The 21590-nt window shown below is 52.1% G+C and overlaps 1 protein-coding gene across 1 annotated transcript in view; it reads left to right on the plus strand.

The window, feature by feature from the left end:
• Nucleotides 1–2212: 2212 nt before the first annotated feature.
• The window catches only part of notch3 (notch receptor 3), a 32412-nt gene continuing 13034 nt past the window's right edge, over nt 2213–21590 (plus strand). Inside the window, exons 1-10 of the mRNA XM_035525042.2 lie at nt 2213–2562; nt 4306–4366; nt 14506–14648; nt 14888–15223; nt 15719–15841; nt 15974–16207; nt 16299–16454; nt 16770–16955; nt 18061–18174; nt 19184–19297. Of these exons, the coding sequence (XP_035380935.1) occupies nt 2502–2562; nt 4306–4366; nt 14506–14648; nt 14888–15223; nt 15719–15841; nt 15974–16207; nt 16299–16454; nt 16770–16955; nt 18061–18174; nt 19184–19297 (1528 nt within the window). The 5' untranslated portion in view covers nt 2213–2501. The remainder of the gene's footprint in view (nt 2563–4305; nt 4367–14505; nt 14649–14887; nt 15224–15718; nt 15842–15973; nt 16208–16298; nt 16455–16769; nt 16956–18060; nt 18175–19183; nt 19298–21590) is intronic.

The raw sequence follows: 21590 nt of genomic DNA on the forward strand, positions 1-21590 counted from the left end.
CCAGATGAGTGTCCGAGCACAGAGCACCAGTGGTGCCCGCACATCACGGCAGCGAGCGTGCGCAAGGCGCGCGGGCCGACCTTGCAGACACAACAAAAACAACAGCAACAGGACATTCAGGCTCTCCAGAGAGCAGAAGGCACCAAAGGTCACATGTCTGAGGCGAATATAGGTTTCAGCATGTGTCATCCTGCCTCAGCTCACGTTCCGTTCCCTCCGCATGAACCACACATTCCACTGTGTACGCTTGTCCCTTGGTCGTTAATGTGTATTAATTAAGGCCTTCAATTTCCTGCTTTCCTGGTGACATAGGAAGAAAGAAACAAACGAGCACACACAACAGAGAAAGAAAGAACAAAAGAAAGAAGAAGAGAAAGATCGACGCAGATTCGTTGCTAGGGCCCTGTTACATTTGCTTTGATGTTGCTTAGCCCTTCCACCCCACTTCCTCTCAAACAAACCCCACTTTGATATGGCATTCATTTGAGGGAAATGGCCACAGTCCCTATGATGTTGAAGACAAACACGACTGGTAATGAAGGCCTACCATAAAACTGAGTAATCTCAGTGACTCGCATATAACAGTGATATACTTCTGTACTACAGGAAAAAGAAATGCCCTCATTAAAATATTATGGTCCATGTATACCACTACAATGTTTGGACACAAACTTTGACTGACAAGACTGAATATAACCACTAATTATGTGTTGGATATGTGGAATTAGCATTGTCAAAGTGAGTTTTACTCTCGCAAAACCATGAAGAACTCAATAAATAGTATTTTTCTGTTCCATCCGGACAAAACGGAGTTCTTGTACTTTCTAATCTGTTACACTGAATTGGTCTTGGAAGGCAAGATGATAAGGAAAGCTGGCTGGTGCTCCCAAACATGTTATCGGGTTTATTAAGTGTGTTATGGCTGGAGAACGTATAAGCTAACGCACTGCACATTCACACTCGTACTCACTCACTCCTGTCCTCGCCTCGCATCTATTTAATGAACAATACTCTTACATTGGGCCAAAATCTCCAGGTGTCTGCTGAGTGCAGACAACCTTTCAGTCGCCCCCGAACATGACATCACTCTCAGTAACGAACTTCGCTCAAACTGGCCTTGTTATATTCCCTGTTCTTTGCTTGCCACTAATTTATTCAAGGGCCGTCGAGGGACGGCTGTGATGGTGGTGGGGGCTACGCCTCATCTCTGAATGTCAGCGCACCCCCCCACACACACACCCCACCAAATCCTGCACCTCCTGTGGAGAGAAACTGTGTCATAATGCAGCAACTCCTTTCACATTCAAATGGCTGCCATTGTCCCTGTAAGCAAGCAGCTATGCTCTGTGCCAGCGAACAAGTGCGGCTTTCTGTGCGCCGGCGGAGACAGAGCACAGGGAGGCAGACTCGGGAGAGGCCCTGCTGCTCCACGGCTATCGCAGGGGGAAACGTCTGTGCCCGCTTCCGTCCCACAGACACAATTATAGCATCTTATCCACTCAACGTATAACCTAAGCAGCAACACCAAAATAGCTTACAGTCATACTTAACAGTAACGTGGAGGGCACGAGGACCCATTTGGAGAGAAGAAGTCAATGTTTCACTATTTGGTAAATGAAGCCGATATATTTAAAACCAAAGAGATAAAGTACTAAAGCAGATCCAATTACTCCGATTATGGGGGGGGGGGGGGGGGGGTTGTTGGGTTTTTTTGGTTTTTTTAAGGAGAAGTTTAAATTTAAATTTAGAAAAGGTCAAATTAGGAACTTCTTGGGTGTTTCTCATGGGTACTCTTTGTAGAACCATCAGGTCAAACCAAAGTGGTATTTTTTTTTTAATCATGTTGCTGAATAATCAAGTTTTAGCAAAGTTTGTGGTAATTGGTCAAATTAGTAATTGCTCTTAGTTTAAATAATTTGCATTTTAATATAACCTTACTAAATATTTTAGAGTTATGCTATTGTTTTCATGAGAGAAGTGGAAACCTCTCTCTCTCTCTCTCTCATAATCTCCTGTTTGTAGTTTGTAAATTGTTTGTAATTTGTTCTCCCCTTTTAGGTTAATTGAATATTGATGGGCAGGCTTTCCCCACGTCATCATGTCATGTCCACGAAATCTTAACTTAACTCCTTTACAATCACATACTTGGGAGTCAGCACTATTCATTCAGGCGGACGGATAGCCTTCAGTGTTTGTGGGACTCAGGCTTGCGAGGGGGCGGAGTAATACCACGTTGGCGCTCGGCTCAGACCTGAAGTGGAGTAGGAAAAACTTTTTCAAAAGTTTCTGGAAGTGCTCGAAGAGGCAGCCGCGTCCGAGCTGCAGAGGGAAATACGGAGTTGGACTATCACACAAAACATTTTAGGTTTCTACGAAAAAACACTCTATGACGCTGCCTTGTCTTACTGTGATTCCTTGGAACTTCAGTCTTTGTGTCATTTTTTAAAGGATGTATAATTGCTAATACTTCAAGAGCGGAGTTGGATCAGATTTCCACAGAAATGGGGGATTACACTATTTGGATATTCTTGTCAATTTTATATATTGTGCAGAACTGTGAAGGTAAGTCCATTCGTTTATTTGCCATTTAACGGGGTTACGGGACATATAGATAACCTGCTCCTAGAGTAGGCCTGTTAGTAAGGTAGAAAAGCTTTACTCGCGTTTTTTCTTTGCATGTTTAACTTATTCGATCTTGAGAAAATCCCGCGTTTTGGACCATGCCGTTATTTCGGAAGTGTCCTGAGTACTACGGCACCGACTTACGTAGGGTCCTCAAATCCTTCTGTTCATCTTCCCATGGTCCTTCTGCATAGAGGGGAGTCCGTCTGGGAGCCAGGCGATGCGAATTAGCGAGGTGCACCATTGTGAAAACCGGCGACATCGCTTGTGAACTTTAATACCTCGGACCGTCGTAGGAAGTCGCGCACAAGTTCTTCTGAGAGCACAAGTTATTCCTTCTTATACCAAATGACACTTTCTCTGTGTTTGGTGGAGTGTTGCAATGTTAGGTTGCTGTTTGATGTGGCGCTCGTAATGGTGCTGTGAAACTGGAGATTGTGTAAAACAGAAGGCACTTTGAGAAGTGTCAGCGTACGTTTGGTGTCTTCGTGTTCGTGAGTGGGAATGTAAGGGACTGAACCGTGAGAAAATCACGAAGTGCGTTAGGAATCGTCCCGCTGCGCTTCTTCCCGGCGAAGTAAGCCAGTTTGGATCGGCAACGTGTTGAACTCGCAGAATTTAAAGTGTTGTTTTTGCGAGATTTTTATACACAAGGCTACACTTTTAAAGTCTTCTTTCAGCTGTAGGCCCATTGCTCTGTCGATCGTTTACTTTATGCATTCAGATCTTTCACGCGTCGGGTTTTTGCGCATGGAGGCTAGTCCATGCGCAAAGCCTAGTCCCTACGGCCCTTTCTTTAAGACAAAGCGCTATTAAAAACTTTGTATTACAGATGTTTGGGGGATGGGAAAAGAGTATGAGAAAATTGTTAATATTGTTTACAACATGGTTAACCTTAAGATTCAGTTAGAAAGTCACATCGCTGCTGCAAATGTCTGCAATTTTGTTACAGTCCTCTTGCAGTTTAATTGGACCGAAGAACAAATATTCACTTATAAATTACGAACAACGAGATATGCCTTATAGACTTGATATTTTCCCTTTAAGATTCGACTGAGCTTACTGAATGCACCCTAATTCTGGAAAATATTTTTGAGATCGTGAGAAAATATGGCTCTGTTAACCTGTTACCATAGTCTCACCTTTCTTCTAAGCAACCTTGCACAGATCAGCAGATGTATAAGAATGGGCGATGGGTTTATCTCCTTTGTAGCGTAGTGTTTTGGCCAAAGACTCAATACTTTACTTTTGTAGCCTAATAAGTGGAAATGCGATTTAATCAGAAATCACGTGCTGAAATCAGGGCCGAGTCTAACAAAGCCAGGAGTGTGTGTGTGTGTGTGTGTGTGTGTGTGTGAGAGAGAGAGAGTGTGTGTGCGCGCGTGCGCGCGCGCGTGTGTGAAAGCATCTGAATGGTGTCTCGTTTCCACGTCTCTAATCACCGCGGCACGCACCTACGTTCCCACAGATAAGGCATTATATGCGCATTATATCTGAACAAAGTAATCACGAACTGGCCCGTTTTGTTGTATGATTGCTAAGAATAACAAAGGCTCGTAGACCAAAAAAAAAAAAAAAACCTGCACGTGCTATAACGCCTAAAATGAAAGTCCTCGTATGTGTTAAAGGTGTATCATGCATGTATGGGAAATGGCCCGTTTCACGCTGTTCTCTCCCCGACAGGACTGCGATGCGCGGACAGACCTTGTGAACACGGCGGAATATGCACAGACTCAAGATGCATGTAAGTGCTCGGCTGTGATTTTACTCCACACATTCTCCACTTGCCTTTCGTCTTCACAGTCTGTTCATCTCTGCGCTACCCACATCGGTATCTGGGAAAGGACCAGCATACATTCAAGGGAACGCCTTCTCTTTGCGGAGTTGTGAGAGAGAATATCGCTATGGTGTGTTTAGCCTTGGTTGTAATTGTCACATTGTGTTATTTGTTGGACACATTGGCAGCTGCGCGTTGGATTGGCACGTAGCCAAGTGCAAGGCAACGGTTATCACCTTTTCTCCCCTTTTTGGCGCAGGAACCTTTTTTCTGTTGTTTAGAGCGAACGTGCTGTGTGGCTTTGAGCTTTTTCAATCCGAGAGGCTCGATCGGTTGCCAGGCACAATGAGCAATAACGTTGCTGAAGTCTGCACATGTCTGCTGGGTGATACATGGCTCCCTTGCACCTGTCTTCTAGATTTCGGCCGCTTAAATTTATTGGATTACAAAAAAAGGAAACAAAGCTCTCATCGTGAAACTATGCAGCACAAGTCCAAAGGTCATCACAAGCGTGTGGTGCTGGCCTTCCCCAGTACCTTCTCTGACACTGCTCACAGCCACTGCCTAAACTTTGTATGCTAATGCACAGTGATTGTTATCACATGAAAGCCCAGGGCTGTTGTTTTAAGTTTCCCGCCTGATGTGGAAAGCTCTGTGTGCACGTGTGTGTGCACGTGTGTGTGCACGCACGTGTGTGTGTGTGTGTGTGTGTGTGTGTGTGTGTGTGTGTGTGCATCACTCTATCCTTTACTTGTTCTCATTACTTTTTAGGCTTTTATTATCCCTGGGTAGGCACAAGTCCATGGGAAACATTCTCTATGACTAAGTATAACAACATGCCATAGCCATTAGGCTGCTATTCAGACCCAAAGCCCTGCATGGCCTTGTTTGGATGGTGTGTCTCTGCTCGCTGATGGTCACACACTGGGCAGAAACATTAATAATGTATGGCTTCACTTACAGTCCCCTTCATTACTCTGTGACGCAAGACCGGCAGAAGAATCAGACAAACATGTGCCAAACCAGAAGAACATCCGAATGCATTCTGCAGCCCACCAAAAGTCCAACTAGCTTGGGTTGTTTGTTAAGTCCTTTAAGGAGCGAACACCTAAACGTTTTGTTTTATTGGATGATCACATACTTCTCTTTATGTCTGCGTGTCGAACAATAGCTGTATGCTGTCATAATTCCATGCTGCCCAAAGCCAGTGTTTTATGGGCCGACGGAGACAGGGAGCTGGAATCCAGAGAAAGACTGCGGTCAGCCATCCAACATTCAGCTCCATGCATGTCGCGGGAGGCAAGTTCTCATCTCAGCAAAGCGGCTATTTCGGCGTACCGCATCTTCAAGCATCCTTGCAGTGTCTTTGCGGCAGTCCCGCTGGAAGCACCTCCCGACGTGCTATTTCTGCAACGCGTTTGCCCGTCTTCGACTTTTGCTCCTCAAGGCATTTTGGCTTCCTTCTAGATGCAGCCTGAGAATGAACTCCCAAGTCAGGCTCAGACCCTCTAATGTTATGCGGCCTCACACCTGCGAGGCAGGTGACCGTGTGGGAAAAGAGAACAGGCGTGTTTATTTGACCCGGATCTTTCCAAGATACAGATACAGGCCACAGAGGCAGAGCGTTTTTGTTTATTGTTTTCCAAAGCCCCCGTTGTGAAAAACATAAACAGAAAAGGAAAAGAAAAGTTGCTAGCGCACTGCAGTAGAACTTCACAGGACTCACAAATACACCTTGAGGCACTCATGCGAAGAAGGTGTACAACAGAGTGTGACTGGCTGACTCTGCTCTTTAATCATTATTCATCTCGCCGCAGGCTGAGGGGGCATTAAATCAGCATGGAGGTAAATATTTAACCCGGTTTATGGCCCCCCTGGCGCTTCAACTTGCTTCCTCCATCACCGGACTGCAGCACTGGAAGCCGCTGCTTGCGTTCTCCTCGGATGATACGTGAGCCAGGGGCACGTGAGGCTCCGCACCAAAGCCAAGCGTGGCACGCCCCTTTTAAAAGTGCACAGCTCAGCGATAGCCCCCGCTGCTCATGCCGGAGGAGAAATGGGACCGCAAATGTGGAGCGGCGCGGGAGAGCGGTCCAACCGGTCAGGGGGGAGGTGCTCCACCCTCCTGCAGCCCCGACTCCGCCCGCGTCCCCCGGGAGCCTGACGAAACTAGAGCCTCCAGAGCAGCAGAAAAGGTCCCTTTATCCCTGCAGATACCAACCTGTAACCTGGCACCGCAGGAGAGGCAGCCAGGGGAGAAAGGGTGGAGGAGGGTGGAGGACAACCAGAGAGAAAGGGCCAGTAATGGTAACTTGCGCAAACGGGGTCAAAAGGTTCAAATCGGCCCACGCAAATGTGGGGCGAAATGTCCGCACGTGGCACGTCGAACGCGGCCCATGTGCGGTGGTTTACATGGTAGGCCCCGTCAGACGCACCTGCTTTTATTCCCTCACCTCCTACTTCTGCGTTCTCGAATAACCATAATATTATGTGAAGGCCGGCCCTGGGACGGCTAGTGTGACCGGCCCAGTTTGTCACGGTATCGGCTGTTCTGGCCTTAGCAGGTCTTGTCGGTTTTTTTTTGTTTGTTTTTTTTTTGGAAGCGCCACTCCCTATTTAGCTTGTCGTCTCTTTTCCCACTTCACGGTTGTGTGATCGGAGGGCTTTAGCGGCCGGTGTAGTCCCGGACAGATTACAGCAGTAATCCCCGTCTAGAGCGTTCCCATGAGTGCTGTCTCACAATGGCCCCTCAGTCCTGTGCAGAGGGCTGCTCCGGCGAGCAGATGCAGGGTTAACATCTACAGTACCCATAAGTGGACGTGCTTTAGCTGAGCCCATTCCCTCGAGCTCATTCCCTCACATTGGTATCCACCACACCGCCCCCCAGCACTCACGTAATCCGGGTCACGGTGAAGCCTTTTCTGGACATACGTCTAAGTTGTCTGGGCATGAGTGAGGAAGTGGCGTTGGAGGGGCTGGAGCAGGGCTCCCTTTCCCATCCCGCACCCTCGTGGAGCACGTGCGGCGCCCCGGAGTGGGGTAAAGTATTCCCGGCTGAAGCACGGAGATAATTAGGCAGCTTCTGAGGGTGTCATTCAGGGAGGCCGCAGCTGGAAGATGGTGGGGGAAGGTGGAGTGTGTGTGTTTGTGTGTGTGTGTGTGTGTGTGTGTGTGTGTGTGTGTGATGGGGGCGAGGAGGATAGGCTGTGTGCCGGGAGACAGCTGGTGGATGTTGTGATGGTAATCCAGTGAAGTCAGACCTTCACAAAGGAGGGCTGGAGAGCCAGGTGCTGCCTTTGAGTGGCCTGCTGCCCCATACAGAGACAGACAGGCTCGTGGAGGAACACACACACACACACACACACACACACACACACACACGGAGTGAAGATATGTGGAAGCTCATTTTCTCACACAGGCGAGAGCTTTGGTCCCTCTCAGTCTGTAGGGCCCACCATTCACAGTGCTGGACTGTAGGTGAAAGACAAAACCACATGGTGGTTCCTGCCTTTCTCCTCAGCTTGTGTTTCTCGCTATCTCTTTCTCACACTCTTGTGTTTCTCATCACAAGTGTAAAGTGAGCTCTGGGTGTGCTGTCAATATTGCCGTGCTGACCTTGGTAGCGGAGTGGGACTATAAATTGTGAATGTTGTGTTTTAATGACCCATGGAAGCATCGTGTCTCTTAAATGATGGATACAGCCAGAGAGACGTGATACAGACCCTCCAGCCAGTGGTTTTCTCAGGAGAATTCTTTATGGCTTATGTATGCTTTGTAAAAATAGAAGGAAAGAGTCATTTTTAGCACTTACTAGAACTTATTACTTGCTTATTACATTTGAGAGAGATATGTGTTGCATTGCTATCTTGCTATCAAATTTTCCACTCCTAAAGAGGAAAAACCACTGTTTTCACACCCCTATAGGGCATAGGTTTTTTTTCCGTTCTGGACTATTTGTGATGTATTTGATTGGAATACTTCATGAGATCTTAACTTTGTCTCGAGCACTGTCTTCGTCTCTTTACTTTGAGCATATTAGCCCTGACTCCATGGACTCTGACGGACGGCTCGGGTCACGTGACTTCGCGTAAGAAGAGCTCTGATTGGACAGTCACCCCAGGCCTGGGTTTGAGTGGGAGAGCGGAGGTGGCTACACCACCAAGTGTTTCCCAGGCCCTGCAGCAGGAAGTGATGACTCTCCCTGACCCCCCCGTTTCACTCACATCCTGTCTGCATCTTAAACTGCCCTGATATGAGGATCAGGGCGAACTCCTGATTCCCTTTCAGCCGCTGGCCTCCCTTAGCGCTCATTCCCAGCCTACATGACCTGCCCCAGACGAGCCTTACGAGCGTGGCACGCCTGCGTGTGTCCTGGCACCGCTGCCGACGTCGGGCCACACCTAGCCGGCGGGAATCTCACGCGCCCACGTCTGAGCGGCAGCTCCGCCAGGGTCAGGTTTCACACGGCGGTGCTTGTTTGTTTTGGTCTTCATTCTACGGCAGAGGAGATGAAAGAGAATGCACAGCGCTCACGTGTGAACACCTGAGCAGGTCCTGTGCAGCGGCGTGGTTGATAAGGGCATGCCGTAACTCTTGTGCACGTGCAACACACTGTGAGCCAGGGACTGTTCTGTACTGCCACTTACCCACCCATGTAATGAGGGGGATTTTCCTTTTAAAAAAGGAGTCTCTCTGACTCAAATCATCATGCCTTTGTTATTTTTCTGGTGTTCAGAGTTCTTCTTCTCCTCTTCACCTTCAGTAAGGTATGGGATGAAAAAGATTTTCGGAAACCAAGGAAAAGAAACATTGTGCTCCAGTGGGGAAGGGATGCACTGGTTTTGTAGACTTTCCGTGTCCTGTCCCACTCAGGAGTGGGTGCATGTGTTTCCCCGGAGCGCTGCAGTGGGGCTTGGCCGGCTCTCCGCTCCCAGGGATCTGGTTCTGTTTAGGTTGCGGGGTGGGGCGCTGTGGTAAAGCACTCAGAAACGCCTCTGCAGGCTTACACTTCAGGGTGCCTTCTGCGCGGTGCGGTTGCAGCCTGATTGTTAGCAATAGCGGAGATTCCGAGCGCCCTTTTTTGTCTCTTCTTCGTTACGTTGGCCCAAACAAAGCAGGATGAAAACCAGCGAAGCGGAAGCTCGGCGGTCGTTCCGTTCACCTCCTGAAGGAGCGCTCCCCGCTGCCGGGCTTGCGTACGGAAGCTCAGCCGTCCCATAAGCCATTATCACATTAAACTACAAAGTTTAATCTATAAAACGGAGGTAGTTGTGTGACGGTGCAGTTGCAATGAACAAAAGCAGAAGTCTAGAAGATTCCAGCAAATTCTGCCACTTTCTCTGTGTCTTGCAGTCAGGGAGCAAAGAGGGAGGTTTGTCTAGGCCACCGGTGGAGAGCTGACTGCATTTGTAATGGTTTGGTGGTGTGCGTACCATGGGTGGAATTTTAACGCTCCCTGTCATATCAATAGGCGCGTCGTCTACAAAGGCCTATTGTTACAGGCAAACTTTGGACTTTTCTTTGGCCGGAGTCGCGTTCAGTTTTCATGTTTCAGTTCTGACTCTGATGTCTACTTTAGCCAGGCAGGGAATGAGGGAAAATCTTGTAAAAGTGCTGGAACTGCCCTTATAGAACCCTGTCTCATGAAGCCACCCCCACCCCTGCCCCCAAGTCTCTCCTTAGCCCTGGGTTACTGTTGCCAGGCTACAGCTGAGGCCTGTTGGTTTGTATAAGAACATGCCTGAAAGCCTGGCTGTTTGGGTCACTGCCCCCCCCCCTTTCTCACACAATGGGATTCTGACTACTTTAGCTCTTTTATATGGGCCACAGAATGCTCCCCTACCCCCACTTGGGTTGCTCTCTGAGAAAAGTGGGGGGGGGGGGTCTCTTGTTGGCAGTGTGGTGTCAGTATGGACTCTTTACAAAGGAACAGAGCTGTTCCCCACTTATGGAGCTCCGGACCGTGGGGGTTGTGCTGTCTGCCAGACATTTCCACAGACCTGGTTTTGCAAGGACTTTTCTACATTCAGATTCCCCTCCCCTGAAATGGCCTCCAAACCCATATCATATTCTCATTGTTCTAAAACATATATGTATTAAAAAAAAACATTCAGGTTTTACTGACGCTAATAAGTGGTGTCCCAAAATCACATGGATTTCTGCTGCACCAAGGAAAAGGTCTTGGTCCAAGAAGTGTACCTTTACTGGTTTTCTGCCTCGGCGTGTGACGTGCTGGCTGAGGAGCTGGGATCCTTCATCGGGGGAGTTCTCCCATGCTCGGGGGCTGGTGGAGCATGGCGAGCCCTCCTTCCAGGGCCAGGGCTCTGTTTTTGAGCCTGTCCCACAGAGGTCTCGCAGCCTCACTTGGGATTGCACCAGGGAGAGCGGTGTCCGGTTACCGCGGCAATACAGGGTGGTTGCAGTGGTGACCCACAGAACAGGAAAACACAGTGTAAGGTTCTCACATTGAGCCAATGCAATGAGACTCAGCATCCTGGAAACGTCTCGTGTCTGCAGAAAGTCTTGGAAGCCTGTCACTTACCATCAAACTCCTTAGATTTTGTGCTGCAGATTTATTTATTTATTTATTTTTATCGATAAACATACAGCATATGTGTACAATTGGTTTTTCACTGTAAACTATGTACTAACTTCAAGTTTTGTCTTACTTTGAATGTTCTTTGTGGTTTCTTAGCAAGCTTCCTTTTCTTTAATGGGATGTGTTCCCACCAGCGCCCCCCAGAGGAGCAAACCGAATTCGTAAGTCTCTTTGGGCCACGTTCATCAAACATCTCTGATCGAGAGTGTTGGTCTTGAGACAGGCCATGTGATCACAGTGAAAAGGATCGGAAGGGCAAAAAACTGTTCCTAGATCAGCGCTCTTGGTCCGAGAAGCATGGTGAACGTGAGCCTGTGTGTGTTTGAGCGTGTGTTCGTGTAGTGAGAGCCTGTGCATGGGAGTTGCTGCAGTCATGTTTGGTTTGCTCTGCATCGATGCCTGGGGTTGTTTGCATTAAACTCACTCTGATATGGCCTCAGAAGGCAGACTTCTACGTTAACTACGTTATCTGTTGACAGACCAAATATTTTCATGGGAAATGCTTTGGCATATTCGCATGCGTGCGCGTTTGTGTGAGTGTGTTTGTGTGTGTGTGTGAGGGTTATTGCTCATCTCAGAGGCAGAATAGTGCCATTGTTAGGTGCTTGAGCCCTGGTGGAGGCGACCAGCCAGTGCAGTGCTGACAGATGTGGACAGATGCAGGACTCTGGGCTGCAGCTGGTGCAGGCCTTCACAAGACCTGAGACGGGCCGGATTACAGGATTACTGCCTCCACCCGTGCTCCGCCCACGCTCTCCGCCGCCCTGCTCCTCTCTCTGAAATCAGGGGGGTCACAGGCCCCGAGGTCCATCACAGCTCCCACGTGGTGCAGCGGCAGACACCTACCCCGAAACCACAAACAAACAAAGGTCGGAGAGCATTAGCAAGACCGTGTCCCTCTCAGAGAGGTCCGCTGGGTCTCTGCTTGTGTGCAGTAGAGGTAGAATGATAAGAACGTCCAAGGCCCAGACAAAAGAATGTGTGTTTTGGCTTCAGCACTCATGAGGACAAATAACCTTTTCCTTTCCTGTCCTCCCTCCCGTGGCTGCCTGGCCAGTATCTGCAATTTCACACACACACACACACACACACACACACACACACAAACTTTCACCAGGGGCCTTACACAGATACCAACACAGATACGCCCACAAACATGGACAAACACACCAACACACAGTAGGATTTTAACAACACACACACACACACACATATAAACAAACACGCTGGGGTTGTTGTTTTTTTTAATTCTTCTTTTTAGGACATCCTGTAATTCCTCCTGTCCAGTCTGCTCATGCTCCATTTTCACCTCACAATTTTCGTCCCAAACAGTCATTTTAATTCTGTTATAACCAGAACCGAAATATCAAAATACAGTCTGAAGGCACACATTCTGTGCCTCTCTGCAGGCTTTGGGTCTCTCTCTCTTGCACGTCGGCACACGCTCCAGCTGTGATCCCATGGGGGCTGGACACACTAGGAGCTATGTGGAGACTTCCTGGAGAATGACCGGTCGTAAAGATGGCTGACATTGCCTTTCAGTATATTAAATGGCTGCTGCACGCACCTCAAGGAGCCGAGGCGTCCGACCGTATGCCGGTGGAAAAAGCAGGCCCTGGGTCCCCTTTCCTCCAAGGACTCTCTGTGTGCTTACACCCCCCCCCAGCCCACCCCCATCCCCACCCCCACCCCCACCCCCACCGGCATCACGTTGGTTATTTTTTTTTTTTTTTTTGTGACAGCCAGAAATTCCAGACATAGTTAATTTGCCTCTAAATAAACCTAGCCAAGCCATGACAAATAGCCAAAGGGATGAAGAGTTGGGGCTGATTGGTGGTGTGTCAGGCTCGCTCGTTCGTCTGTGAGGTTGCCTGGACAACGGGGATCTGGGACTCGGAGGGGGGAGGGGGGAGTGTTTTCAGAGCAGGAGACGGGGGGGATTACAGGAAGTATGACATGACATTCTCTCCGTGCCGGACCCCAGCCCACCAGCCATCCCCTTCCCCCACTGACACCCCCCCCCCCCCCCCGCCCAGAGCAGATGCCCAGACCCTGCCCCCATCATTATCATGACAATCGGACTGCTGACCTCTGACATTTGACCTCCCAGCGTGTGAGAGGTTTCATAGGGAAGGTGGCGCGGTGCTGCCGGGGTCCTCGGGAGGCGTAGGAGTAGCCCTGGTAACTGAGCAAGAACTCCGCCTTCCGCCAACGACCCTGCACCGTGGCTGGGCAAATCAGAGGAAGACTCCGCCTCTGGGAGCTGGGCACAGTTTCGGCAGCGATTGAGTTGCAGATAAATCAGGGCAGTGGGATGGGGCTGTCTGGGGTTTCTGGACGGCCCCTGCCGCGCCGGTTCCAAGCATCGGTACTGCTGAATGTTCAGAAAACACCCTTCCTGTGAGCGTGCCGCGCCTCCCGGCCAAAGGCTGTGCCATCTTTGTTGGGCTGGGCGAGACGCCGTCACCACAGTCGGGTGTGGCCATTGTTTGGAAGAATCGGGCCGCCGGCGCTACGTGGGCCGTGACAGCGCCCCCTGGAGTACAGGGAAAGAGCAGCCAGAGCAACAAAGGACGAGAGAGTTTATCGTTTGGGGGTTGGGGAAGTGCATCCTATAAGAGAGAACAGAGGAAGGACCATTGTCGTCTCCGTTCAAGGGTTAGGTTTACAGTGAAAAGGCACCAGGGCCCGAGGGTGGGAGGAACCAGCCATTTGATGTGGGAGCCATTCTGTGCCGGAAACCCCCCCCCCCCCCCAAGTCAGGTGTCGGGTTACCCCACAAACACTAGCCCCTCAAACCCTGCCATGGACCCAGCTTAGGGCCCCGAGAGGTGACCTTTAAAAACACGGAAGGCAGTTTTGTGTGCTTGTGTTATCTCACCTGGGCAGTTTCAGGTCACACTCAGCCTTCCGTGAAGACAGTGTTCAGCCTCGGGAGGACAGGAAAGGGAGACGCACTGTGCGTCCCTCACAGGACGGACCACCCACCTCCTCCTGTCTCCTGTGGGCGCTCCATACCTACTGCCTGCCCGGCGCTGCTGTCTTCACTTGCTCGGGACTTTGGGTCCTGCTTGTCCCACGAGGAAAGGCCTGGCGTTGGACAGATGCGGGTCTCCTCAGGCCGGCCCGTCAAGGCGAGCGGCAGGCCCCAGTTTTGCGGAGGGAGTAATGACGCTGGAATGTGGACTGGCACACGGACAGAGGGAAAACTACGCAGCTGGGAATACTGGGGGAATTTCGAATTTCGTGTTGTGTGTGTCCCAGACCGTGTGTGTGTGTGTGTGTTTATATTAGCACGAACCAGCTCAGACATTTAGAATTAAATTGTAGTCGGTATGTTTGCACTGGCTTGCACTCATATTCAGAGCTCGGGGACAACACTAGGAGGAGACTGGATTTGGAAATAGAGGAACATTTTGGTTGGTTTGTTTGTTTGTTTGTTTGCTGTTTCTGGTGTCTGTCCCATTTCCACACTCCTCATACCTCTGCTTTGGTGTTCGCTCCGCAGGTGCCGGCCCGGCTATATCGGACCGCTGTGTCAGCACCTGGACCCGTGCCACCGCTCACCGTGTTTCAACGGAGCTGCCTGCAAGAGTCAGGTGGCCAATGGCGTCCCACAATTCACCTGTGTGTGTCAGAGAGGCTTCAGAGGTAAGCCAGAGGCACCTCAGCATGGATGTTACATGGTATGAGGTGTTACGTGGTACAAGATGTTATGAGACTCCGTATTGGCATGTGAGATGCTGAAATGTCTTAGTTACAGTTCTAATCAGCTATGTCCCTATTTTCCCTTGTTCTCTTAGTCTGTCACAGTCTCCTGTTCTTTCTGTTTGGGAAGTTAATAGTCTGTGTGTGTGTGTGTTTGTGTGTGTGTGTGTGTGTGTGTGTAGGTCAGGACTGCTCCCTGATTGACGCGTGTGCCACAAGTCCATGTGCCAACGGCGCCCGCTGCACCAACTGGAACAACCACTACAACTGCTCATGCCCTCCGGGCTTCCAGGGCAAGAACTGCCGCAGTGACGTGGACGAGTGCCGGCGGGCGGGCAAGTGCCTGAACGCTGGCATCTGCATCAACACGCCCGGCTCCTTCCGCTGTGATTGCCCGGCCGGCTACAGTGGGCGCACCTGTGAGGTGCCCACGCTGCCTTGCGCCCCCTCACAGTGCCTCAACGGAGGCACGTGCCACCAGACGGGCGAGCACACGTACGACTGCGCCTGTTTGCCAGGTACACGTACACACGTGCACGCACACATATGCTCCCACAGTCAGGTTCCCACGCTGACGTGTTTTCTGCGGGTCATGGCTCTGCGCTGACCTCTTGTGCTGAGCGCGGTAGGCTTTCTCTGATGGCCGTGGGTCAAACCGCTCTCCGCTATAAATAGCTTTGGGCAGGGGGGAAGAGGAAGAGGACGCACTCAACATCAGGGAGGAATTCAGTCTATGACTCTCTCGCTCGCACTCTGGAGAGCAGACAGGAAGTGGCTCTTGCCCTAGAGGAAGTCGTTGAAGCGTAGAGCGAATGTAAAACAAGCGAATGCCCCACGGAGGGGAGCCCGCACACACCCAGACCCCCCTGCCCCTCCCCCGTGGGAAGTGCTGGGGGAGAATGTAAAAACACGCACAAGCAGGCGAGAGTTATGAGCTGTGTGGAGAAGGCGTTGGAATTGACCCCCCCTGCCCTCAGCCTCCTGCTCACGCTGCTGCGGTTCGTCTTTTGCAGGCTTCAGTGGGATCAACTGCGAGGTGAACCTGGACGACTGTCCCGGCCATAAATGCATGAACGGAGGGACCTGCGTGGACGGGGTCAACACCTACAACTGCCAGTGTCCCCCTGAGTGGACAGGTACCACAGCATTTACAAACGCTCATTCATACGCTTGGGAAGTTTCCTCAGATGGTCAATTTAGATATGTACCAAATTGTGTGTGTGTGTGTGTGTGTGTGTGTGTGTGTGTGTGTGCGTGCACGTGCTCAGGTCAGTACTGCGCAGAGGATGTGAACGAGTGCCTCATGCAGCCCAACGCCTGCCACAACGGTGGGACGTGCTTCAACACCATCGGCGGTCACACGTGTGTGTGCGTGAACGGCTGGACGGGCGACGACTGCAGCGAGAACATCGATGACTGTGCCACGGCCGTGTGCTTCAACGGCGCCAGCTGCCACGACCGCGTTGCCTCCTTCTTCTGCGAGTGCCCCGTGGGCAAGACCGGTATGACCCCCTGCCCCATCGCGCCGCCCCGCCCCCTCGTCCGGCACAGCTCCGCCCCTCATCTGGAATGCGCTCTTCTCTCTGGCCACAGGTCTGCTGTGTCACCTGGACGACGCATGCGTCAGCAACCCCTGCAACGAGGGCGCCGTGTGCGACACCAACCCACTGAACGGCAGGGCAATCTGCACGTGTCCCGCCGGCTTCATAGGCGGAGCCTGCAACCAGGACATGGACGAGTGCTCTATCGGTGCGTGGACAGCAGGGCCTACACCTCTCTCTCCTTCTACCTTCCTCTACCGCTCTCTCTAATCCTCTGGCCGGCTCTCCCTCTCTGTGACTCCGCCTCTGTGTGACTCCGCCTCTGTGTGACTCCGCCTCTCTGTGTCTCCAGTGCTTGTGTATGTCACCACCTCTCTGCATTTCTAAGTTTCGCCATTTCAGTAAATTATTGGATATTTTTGTAATGTTAAGGAGAATTCTGATATGAATATTTTTGAATCTCTCTCTCTCTCTCTCTCTCTCTCTCTCTCTCTCTCTCTCTCTCCCTCTCTCTCTCCGGCAGGTGCTAACCCATGCGAACACTTTGGGAAGTGTGTGAACACAGAGGGCTCGTTCCAGTGCCAGTGCGGCCGTGGGTACACGGGACCGCGCTGCGAGATCGACATCAATGAGTGCCTGTCCATGCCGTGTCAGAACGACGCCACCTGCCTGGACCGCATCGGCGAGTTCACCTGCATCTGCATGCCAGGTATGGCCCCAGGGGCCACACATCCCACACCGCAGGGGTCACACACCCCACACCGCAGGGGCCACATACTGCAGAGGCAACCGAGCAACAGGTTTGGTAAGGGAGCAACCCAGGTTTATGTACAGAGCTGCTGTGATTACCTCAGGATGAGCTGTTATGTAATTTCCTGTCTCTCAAGGAGGGAGGAGTGGGGTGGGGCTTATTGGGCAAATGTTCCAGCAGCTGACACACACACACACACACACACACACACACACACACACACGCACACACCCTTGGCGCCGCGGCGTGCGGAGAGCAAGGCACGGCAGGCCAGCGAGCTCCTGGTCTCCAACACACGCGCCCAGAGCCGTGCGTGCACACGCCCTCCAAAGTCCAGCCCTTGCCATCAACATGCATCCCAGGGTGCGTGGGGGTGAGGGGGATGGGTGTGGGGCTATACAAACGAGGGGCAGGAGCGGGAGGTCTATAGGGCCAGTGCAGGGAGAGGAGAGTGGAGGCGGGTGGGGTTGGGTGGGGGTGTGTGTGGCGCATGATAATCAGAGCTAGAGGGGTGGGAATGGATGACAACAATAGGGCCCCTCAGCGGTCCTCTCCGTGCCCCTCAGTCACACACGCAGAGGCAGCCAAGTTTTTCCCAGCGCTTTTTTCCCAAATGAGACCCCCCCACACACACACACACACACACACACACACCTCCCTAAAACCCCTTTCATTTCCACAGACGGCCTCTCCGTTTCCATGCTCTTCGTCGTAGGTTGGCGTGGGGCCTAGTTCGCCCGGAGGGTTTTGTTTACTTTCGATTCGGCGCTAGCGTGCTCCCCCTGACGATGGGACATGCTTCTATCTGTCCGCCAAGAGGCGGGACGGCTTCACAGACAGTAGGGACACGGAGTTCTGCTCGAGGTAGAGGCCCCAGTGAGTGCAGACAGAGGCCTTGTGCCTGACGTCCCAGGCATGGGTTTCTCACGTATCAGAAGGGTCCCTCATGGCATTGTGGGAAGGGCCACGACCTGCTTGGGGGCCTGGGACTGGATAAAGCCTAATTCTAAAGCCTTGTGTGTAACAAGTGTGTGTGTGTGTGTGTGTGTGTGTGCCTGGCCAGGATACACAGGTACACACTGCGAGGCGGACATGGACGAGTGCGAGAGCAACCCCTGCGTGAACGATGGCATCTGTAGGGACCTGGTCAACGCCTTCACCTGCACCTGCCAGCCAGGTAGGAGAGCAAGCTCCACCCCCAACCCACCACCTGACCCCGGTGTCCGCGCAGGCCTGGGGGGGGGTGCCGCTCGTGGAAGTCAATTCATATTAGGTTTGTGCGCCGTCTGATACCATTCCAATGGCACTGTGTGTAATTACCCCACAGAGCCCAGCCTCTGGAGCTGGCAAGGCTGCATCCCAGAATAAAGACACCATTGTGACCCAATCACACACACACACACACATACACACTCCCCCACTCCGCCATAGTGCAGTAGAAGGCGACTGCAGACTCCCCCGCGCCCACTCACTCTTTATGATTTAGTGGCTGGTGAGGGGGTTGTAGCGCCGCTAATGAGATTCTTTTCCAGGTCCGCAATTTACATCTGGGGCAGACAACCCCCCCCACACACACACACACAAACACACACCCACACACACCCGTTAGCTATTGAGTCGGCGGAGCTTGTCCGAGGAATGGGGTGGAGGTGGCGGTTGTTTCTGGTGCATGAAGAAAACAATTTCGACGTGCTCACCCACCACCCCACCCCACCCCCACCCACCATCGGCACAGGTCACATTGCAGCACTCTTCATCAGCGTGGCTCCGTCTGCAGACACAGAAATGACTGGTCCCGCAGGGGGGGCAGGCCTAGAGATCGCCAAGGCTCCGCCCACACACGTTTTCCCAGGCCATGAATTCCAGCCTGGAACCGAAGCTTAGCGCCACCATTACGTTCGGCAATGCGCACCAGCTCAGAACAGCTAATCACCGCGGCAGGCATGTTGAGGACGCTGTGGGGGAGTCCTGGCCCTTCACTTCGGAGGGAGAAAGATACCCAGAGGATTTAGTGTTCTGCCATAGTCATCCGCTGGAAACCATAGCACAGTGTTACATATAACTGTGTTATATGTCCTGGCTTAGCTGTGGCCCATGGCCCACGATCCGTCACAGTAAAGGAAAACTACATGCAGTGTGCTGTTCTGTGACCTTTGACCTTTGACCTCTGTGTTTGCCTGTCCCAGGCTTTACAGGCAGCATGTGCCAGATCGACATTGACGAGTGTGCCAGCACGCCCTGCCAAAACGGAGCCAAGTGCATCGACCGACCCAATGGCTACGAATGCCGATGTGCTGAAGGTAGTCCCACCGTGTGTGTGTGTGTGTGTGTGTGTGTGTGTATGAGCATCAGTACAATATCAGCATCCACAGATTCAGTTAGCATCAGCACCCGCCAGCCCATACATACCTGCAAGCACGGTCTGGAGGTCAAGTGATCAGACCAATGACAGGCTCCTAACCCCCCCCCTTCTTGCCCCATTGGTAGACCCCAGGGATCATGGGGTCACCCAAGGTCAGCAGCTGCTGAAGATGGGGGTTGGGTGCCGTCGTCACCCCGACATCTGTTCATCCGTACCCCACAATGACACAGGCACGCAGCGCCGTATGGCACAGTCCAGACTCCCAGCAGCCCTACTTGCGTGGCCTCCTCTTCAGAAATAGGCCATATGTGGTCCTCACGTATCCCACTCGCCACCAGTAGGAGTAGGAGTAGTGTGTGTGTGTGTGTGTGTGTGTGTGTGTGTGTGTGTGTTTTAATTTACTGATAATATGTGTGTAGACGCGTGTTCAGTATAAACTTATTCATGTAACTGGAGAGTCTATGTGAATATAAATACATTTATGTGTGTGTGTGTTTGTGTCTGTGTGCGTGTGTAAGGGAAGTAGCGTGGTGGAGGAGTGCGTGTGTGAGGGAAGTAGCGTGGTGGAGGAGTGTGTGTGAGGGAAGTAGCGTGGTGGCGGAGTGTGTGTGTGAGGGAAGTAGCGTGGTGGAGGAGTGTGTGTGTGAGGGAAGTAGCGTGGTGGAGGAGTGTGTGTGAGGGAAGTAGCGTGGTGGAGGAGTGTGTGTGTGAGGGAAGTAGCGTGGTGGAGGAGTGTGTGTGTGAGGGAAGTAGCGTGGTGGAGGAGTGTGTGTGTGAGGGAAGTAGCGTGGTGGAGGAGTGTGTGTGTGAGGGAAGTAGCGTGGTGGAGGAGTGTGTGTGTGAGGGAAGTAGCGTGGTGGAGGAGTGTGTGTGTGAGGGAAGTAGCGTGGTGGAGGAGTGTGTGAGGGAAGTAGCGTGGTGGAGGAGTGTGTGTGAGGGAAGTAGCGTGGTGGAGGAGTGTGTGTGTGAGGGAAGTAGCGTGGTGGCGGAGTGTGTGTGTGTGAGGGAAGTAGCGTGGTGGCGGAGTGTGTGTGTGTGAGGGAAGTAGCGTGGTGGAGGAGTGTGTGTGTGAGGGAAGTAGCGTGGTGGAGGAGTGTGTGTGTGAGGGAAGTAGCGTGGTGGAGGAGTGTGTGTGTGAGGGAAGTAGCGTGGTGGAGGAGTGTGTGTGTGAGGGAAGTAGCGTGGTGGAGGAGTGTGTGTGTGAGGGAAGTAGCGTGGTGGAGGAGTGTGTGTGTGAGGGAAGTAGCGTGGTGGAGGAGTGTGTGTGTGAGGGAAGTAGCGTGGTGGAGGAGTGTGTGTGTGAAGGAAGTAGCGTGGTGGAGGAGTGTGTGTGTGAGGGAAGTAGCGTGGTGGAGGAGTGTGTGTGAGGGAAGTAGCGTGGTGGAGGAGTGTGTGTGTGAGGGAAGTAGCGTGGTGGAGGAGTGTGTGTGAGGGAAGTAGCGTGGTGGAGGAGTGTGTGTGTGAGGGAAGTAGCGTGGTGGAGGAGTGTGTGTGTGAGGGAAGTAGCGTGGTGGAGGAGTGTGTGTGTGAGGGAAGTAGCGTGGTGGAGAAGTGTGTGTGTGAGGGAAGTAGCGTGGTGGAGGAGTGTGTGTGTGAGGGAAGTAGCGTGGTGGAGGAGTGTGTGTATTGTCTACTGGAGCCAGCTGCTTGGTATTCTGCTGCGCTGTTCTCCTGCTCAGAGTTGTCCCGTTAGCAGGGGCGCGGGGTATTGTCCCTCCGCTCTCGGGACAAAAGCGGTTCTGTGAGGCTAGTGAAAGGCGCTCTCTACCCCCAACCCCCCCCCCCCCACCCTCGGCGGCACGGCCCTGTCCCGCTCCTCTCTCCGCCGCTGCCTGACAACCTGTCGGCATGGAAACCACAGGAACCCAGGCACCACACTGCAGGACCTTTCACCAGAGGGAGAGAGTGAGAAAGAAGGGAATGGGGGAGATAGAAAAGGAACTTTGGAAAGAAGGGAAACCTCACGCAGACGGGGGGGGGGGGGGGGGGAGCTGGAAGTTTTTGGCTGAAAAAAAAAGAGAATCTGGGAAAGCGGTGGAGGCTTTGGGGGGAGATGGGGCGTGCGAGTGATGGAGAGGAAGTCTTCACATCAGGGACAAAGCGCTCCGAGCCAGTTGGGTGAAATGGACAAGCCTTGCGAGGGCAAAGGGCAAAGCGTCCCCCAGGAGTGACTTAGGCCTGGACACATTTCACATCTCTGCCCTGATCTTCCTTTTTTCACTCTTGCGTAT

Source organism: Electrophorus electricus, chromosome 6 (genome assembly GCF_041902795.1).
Source record: "Electrophorus electricus isolate QZ-2024a chromosome 6, ASM4190279v1, whole genome shotgun sequence".
In the NCBI taxonomy this organism is placed as follows: domain Eukaryota; kingdom Metazoa; phylum Chordata; class Actinopteri; order Gymnotiformes; family Gymnotidae; genus Electrophorus; species Electrophorus electricus.